The sequence below is a fragment of the Limulus polyphemus genome, unplaced genomic scaffold (assembly GCF_000517525.1).
Source record: "Limulus polyphemus unplaced genomic scaffold, Limulus_polyphemus-2.1.2 Scaffold612, whole genome shotgun sequence".
In the NCBI taxonomy this organism is placed as follows: domain Eukaryota; kingdom Metazoa; phylum Arthropoda; class Merostomata; order Xiphosura; family Limulidae; genus Limulus; species Limulus polyphemus.
Window position 1 is genome coordinate 280,851 of NW_013666222.1, and position 6,446 is coordinate 287,296.

The following is a 6,446-nucleotide window of genomic DNA, read 5'->3' on the forward strand; positions in this document are numbered from 1 at the left end:
AATATATATATAATATAATATAATATATATATATAAAACTGTCTTAAAAGACAGGACAGATGTGCAGGGCTTCTCTGTGGGTTTGACAAATTTATTGATATCTCAGCAAATCAAGAAGGTAGAAGGTTGTTCACATTATATATTCTTGCTCATAATCATGTTTGGTGCATATTTTTAGTTGTGTGGATACTGAAAACCATGTTATTGAAGATGTAAAATATAAAGGGGAGAATTCAGTGTAGATATGCCATATGAACGAGCAGTGAAGATTGAGAATTCTTTGAAATAGTTCCTTCTGAAATTAAGCAAATTAAAGTTTAGAATACAAAACTCTAAATTATAAACTATGTTTTGATGCCAGGTGTATTGACATATACTGATAATAGATTTGTTTAATTAAATTTTGAATGTAACTCTGTAAAAAATATGTAACATGTGCATTTTGACCCAGATGTATAAATAGGGTTAATAATCTATGATAACAGCATGATAACTAAATTTTGGTACTTTACCAAAAAGTAATTTTAATCTTAACTTTTTCTATATAAATGTAGTCCAGCAAAAACACATTATGTTCAGCTAACAACATTACTTACTAACAAAGTATAAATATGTATCACACGGACAAAATAAGGTTTGGTGATAAGGAAAAATGAATGGCAAAAAACAAAAAATAATTAAATTTTAGATAGGGAAATATAATTGAAATTGGATCTTACTTTCAAACAACTAGCCTTTAAGGGTCAGGTCAATATTCCAGAAGACAACATCCAGTGACCTTTTAGAAGTTTACTCACAGTTTTTGGATATGAGTAGAACTGAAATATTTCATATGCTCATATAACAATGCTGCATCTAAAAGCCATTCCTCTTTATAGGTCCATGAGCTCTCTTCCTTGTGACTTCTTTACTCAAGCTGGCTATCTAGAGTGACTGTTCACTTTTCTAAAGTTCTACACACACAGCAGTGCACCATCAGAGTCGCATAAAGGTGTTCCAGATAGAATGATGCTCTTGAAACTATTTCACTTTATTGCTTAAGCAAATCTAAAGTACAGAACCACCAGAAATGCACTGACAGACTCAAAATTTATATGTCGAATGAGTTTTAATTTTATTCTAGTTCCTTCAGCCATCTTTCTCATAAAAACAGCAACTGATTTCCAGATGTAGCTGGAAGCTTATCAGTCTTCATCTAGTTTCAAACTTTTACTTAGTATATATTAATGGTACCAGGAGATATTTCCAGCTTCATAGAAATGGCTCTTTAGGTTAGAGGGTTCTCTTTAATAATCATAATCTGTTGGCTCAAAATTATTAGATAATCATACTATGCAAATATTATTCCTTGGAAAGGATTGTGACATGCTTCTCAGGCCATAAGTCTATCCTGGCGATACTGCACTGTCAAATGATTGGGAATTTGCTGTGAGCCAAATATGTAAATTTAAACATGTCACCCCTAGTATAGCTTAATGCCTGTACTTACTACTGACCATACATGGCAAATAATACAGACTTTTGTTGGTTGAATATGTAATATAAATTTAAACTATGCTTTGGTCTACCTGAAAACATTTGCACATGAAAAAATGTAACAGTCTTTTGGTTAAGGAGATACAAATTAGAATTAAAAAATGGTAAAGATAGAAGACTAAAGAGTGAAAGAAGTGAAGAAACCCCAGATGATGATATGTAGTAATTAAGGATGTCAAATCACAAAATGAATACAGAAACACGGGATATCAAAGTTTGAAAAGTATTTTTACATGGTTGAAAAATTAAAAAAATATATATTTTAATTTTCAAGGAAGAAGGACTACAACACTACTTATGGGGAAAAGATTTTGTAAACACCAACCAGATGCTTCTTGTATAAGTTCTGAGCATCAATAAGATTCTGGCCAACATCTTGTGATGATGCTGCAGGCAGGTGATCTCTGATCCATTGCATTTCTGCATCAACATCAAAATTAAACTGGTGAAATTTAAGAGATTCTTCAAGTTGATGACGTCTTTCAGCTGCAGGGACTTCTAGACTGGAAGACCTGTCAAAACATGCTATATTTCATCAAAATCTTTCAACAACAAAGTTTTTAAAAGGCAATTCTGGACAGGAATACATGTTTATTTCATCCAAATCTTTAACACAGAGATACAACATTTATTAATTTATTATACAAATACTACATACTTTATTCTTTACTCTATCACATGGAACAAAGATATTCCCACATTCCAGTGTCCTTTTTTCTGGGTGGTCAGAATGTGTATTGTGAATATGGTTTGGGGAATTTTTGAGGAGATGCATTACAATTTTTGAGGAAGACAATTCATTTTGTTTTAAAGATCATCAAAGCTGGTCGACAATGCCTATTCCTTGTTTTACTATACTCTTTCCTACCCTCTGATTGTGTACATTTTATTTAACTTCAATTTACTTTCAAGTTATGCTCGTTTTGATCTACTTCAATTCTACATATTGTTTCATTTTCCTTTGGTATTCCTTCCTTTACAAAGAAGCAGCCCTACTACTATAGACAATCATCATTTCAATTACCTATCTATTATTTTGTTTTTCTCTAAATAATGCATTTGCTTTTCTTAAAAGACTTCAAAACCATGCTTTGTTTCTTTTACTTTACCTATAACAAATTTCTATACCTATCGTTTTAAATATTAGATTCATGAGCATATAGTGTTAGCAGTAATTGAGTGACTGTATGTTAAGTCTATCTTTGAATTACCAATTCAAAATATGCCTCAAACTCTATAAAATGATATAAAAATATTCTTGGATTAAAAAATATATTTCAAAGTCTTTTAATTGCTTATTATTCATTTCAGTATTTACAATTAATATATTAACTTTTGAGATCTTACTATTATTATTATTTTTTTCACCACTTACCTGTCACTCACAGCTTTAGCAGCCTTAAGGATATTTGGAGCATCAAAGTGCCCTTGTCGAGCCATCTCTTGTCCAAGGTTAATCACTTCTTGGACTTTGTTTTCCCATACCCCAAGTTCTGTTTCTAGTACCTAAAATTTACATTACATTTCATTTACTGTGAAATCTAAAAACTAAATAATTTTTATGCTAAAATAGTGTTATCATATATTCTATTTACTTTTACAATTGACAATTAGAAATAGCTGATTGCCCATGCATTAAAAGTAGAAAAATACTTACCTGATGTTTTTTTAAGAGTTCTTTTACACTTCTTAAGTCATGACCTCGATCATCGGATGCCAAAGATCCTTCAAGTTCATCTAGTTTACATCGTGCACTCTCTAGTGTTCTGTTGTAAGAGTGTTGGGAAACAGCCTGTCTCAGCTTATGACCCTTGTCTTTAGTCTGGGAGCAAAGATCATCCCACTGGGTGTTTAAACGGTCTAGTAGCTCAATGACTTTCTCACTGGCAAAGTTCCCATCACTAATCAGTTCAGTGCCAGTCTGAATAAAGAAACAGTTATAACTAAGAAATTGAAATTTTCTTCAGTGAACTTGTTAGTTGATTAAGGAAATATTGATATTAATCATATTGTTTATAAAGTGACAAACGAATTTTACCAGACATATCAACCTATTAAAGAATAATTGTTGAAATCAGCAGTTAAAATGACAAATATAAACATATTTTATACATAATGATTATACTGTGTAAAGGAATACTACTGACTGACTTTAATGTGAAACATCATTCATTATTAAACCAACAGGTATCATGATGAACAGTAGAAACTGAACTATAATAAAAAACTTTAATACCTTGTTAATAATGTCTACTCTGGGCTCATTTGCCTTGACCTCAGCTTCAAAAGCTTCGTGTTTCTGGAGCTTACGTTCAAGGTTAGTTAAATCACGGTAACATTCATCTCCAGCTGTTTTCATTTTTTCCTGCACCCATGCCATCAGCTAGAAATCAAAAATAGTAGAATTTAAAAATTTTTCATGGGTTCATGTTCAATTACATAAAATATGAGAGCAAAACAAGAATTCTGAACTCATTATGTACAAAAAATTTTCAATTCTTAATCATGTATACAAAATATGTTTTTTTGAAATATGAATAAGAATCTCTTTTCTGTCACTCTTTGTAATTATTTTCATTTTTAGTTTAAAGATTATTATTTGGAAACTTTAAATACATACTTCATGTAATATTACAAAATATGCTGCCTCCAGTGGCAAACCTTAGGATTTATAATGCTAAAACTTTTATTTGATCCCTGCAATGAGTAAAGAGCAGATGGCCCATTGTGGCACTTTGCACTTAAAAACAAACAATTACAAAATATACAGTAATCACTCTTTAACAACAAGTTTAAAACAATCTTAATCTTGACCACACCATACCATTATTTTTTGTTTCACAAAATCGAAATTTTGAAGCATTTGAGTCTCATATAAAATAAGATTTTTCAACAAAATGAGAATTGTAATACAAGTATAAGCCTACTCATAATTCTAAATAAAATTACTTAGTGCCCACATATAGAATCTCTTAACATTTATTAAAACTACATTTAAAGTATTAGATCAACTGTAATGTGCCAAGAAGTAATAAGATTCTGAATAAGGAAATATTATTTTAGTTATCAAACTATAGCTGCAACTTTTAAAAAGAAAATTCTTGGGTAGGTAATCATATATAAAATTACATACACACAAACACATGCATGCACAGCTAAGAGATTTATTTTTGTTTGCAACAAAGGCAAAGACCCACAATATCCACCATTACTGTATTAGACATACATAAAGCAAATGTCTAATACAAACATATTCTCTTACCTCATCACCTTCAGCTCTAAACCTTTGATAGACAAGAGATGTTTCCAACATATCTTTTCTTTTTTCTGCTTTTTCCTTTACTGCTTCTCTGAGGGCCACTACTTGATGCTGTCTTTCATCAATACTAAGCAAGGATAAAATCACACAATATATTTTGATTTCTAAGCCATATTAACCATTGCTCATTTGCTCATATTCAGTTACAAGATATGGTGCAAGATAATATAGCATACAGACAGTCCCCTGACAATTCAGCAGTAAGATTATGCACTTAAACCACTGAGGACCAGTTTTGATTCTCTATGGTAGACAAAGTGCATATAGCTCAGTGTCTAGCTTGGTGCTAAAAAAAATTAAAAGGAGCACCATATGGGCAAAAGGAACTATTTAGTCCTTCAAGGCTGTCCTTACACACCCATTCTTGAAAAAAGTAAAAATCTAAACACATCTTTCAATTTTCAGAATATCATGAATTTACCTTTCAAACCGGTAAACTGCTGGACTCCACTACTGCTGATGATAACTCACTCCATAATAAAACCATCTTAAATGTGGCTTAGCCTGCCTATTCCAAATCTTAATCTTGTGTCCCCTTATCCTATTATCTTCTGTCATTCTACAATACTTCAGTACAATTAGAAGTACCAATGAGTTAAATGCCACCAGCAAAATATACAAATATATTAATTATGCTTCAATCAATATAATCAGTGTAAATAAGGAAAAGTAAAAGCCTAAGCATTGACCCCTGAGGATTCCACTATTAATATCAAGGGTTCAGTTTGACTAGAGTCCATTAATAACAGCCTCTTGCTTTCTCCCATCCAACCTTCCTATAATCCAGTTAACCAGTCTTTTCCCAGCCCTTACAAATGTAATTTTCTTAGCTAATCTTTCATATGGCACCTTATCAAAAGCTTTTGAAACAATGAATTTCACCAGATTATTAAAGCAAGATTTGATGTGGGTGAATTCATGTTGGTTTTTATTTATTATATCACATCTCACTAAATGACTTTGTAAAGCTACATATTTCAGAGTCTATTGAGTTTTTACCACTACAGAAGTAACACTAACTGGCTTATTATTTCCAGAACAACTCTAATCACCCCCCTTTATGAATAGGAGTAGCATTACCTATTCTCCAACCCTCAAGCACCTGCCTACTGTCTACTGACATACCAAAAATGAAAGAGAGAAAAAGACAATACTAAGCAGAGGATAAAATTACACAATATATTACAGTTTTTCAATAATTTAGTTGAAGCCAATAACTGTGGAAAAAGGACATTAAGTAGTCAGAAAAGGGTATTTTCAGTGCCCTAACTAAACAAGTACACAACAGTTCCATAACAGGTAAAATCCTTCTTAGCTTCCCTAAGAAAATCTTTTAAACTAGAAAATTTTGTGTTCAATGCAATTTTCTGCAACTTGTAATTTTCTTCTACTATATTATCTTCATTCAAAAACTTACACCACACTAAATATTTAAAGTAAGATTGTGTTGATTGGAGTTCAATCATTACAGTGGTTAGTAGACTACAAAATCATCTAAAGGTGATCATACGGTTTATAAGCCATGACACTGATACACCAGATTGTGGGCATAATAATTTTGTTTTTCAACTTTTAACATATTATATTAGCC

The 6,446-nt window shown here is 31.4% G+C and overlaps 1 protein-coding gene across 1 annotated transcript in view; it reads right to left on the bottom strand.

Moving 5' to 3' along the window:
• LOC106459460 (spectrin beta chain, non-erythrocytic 1-like) overlaps positions 1-6,446 on the bottom strand; it is a 179,713-nt gene that overhangs the window by 103,100 nt on the left and 70,167 nt on the right. The window contains exons 31-35 of the mRNA XM_022385955.1: positions 4,799-4,922; positions 3,773-3,919; positions 3,194-3,457; positions 2,912-3,042; positions 1,862-2,048 (exon numbers count right to left, since the gene is read on the bottom strand). Coding sequence (XP_022241663.1) covers positions 1,862-2,048; positions 2,912-3,042; positions 3,194-3,457; positions 3,773-3,919; positions 4,799-4,922 — 853 coding nt within the window. The remainder of the gene's footprint in view (positions 1-1,861; positions 2,049-2,911; positions 3,043-3,193; positions 3,458-3,772; positions 3,920-4,798; positions 4,923-6,446) is intronic.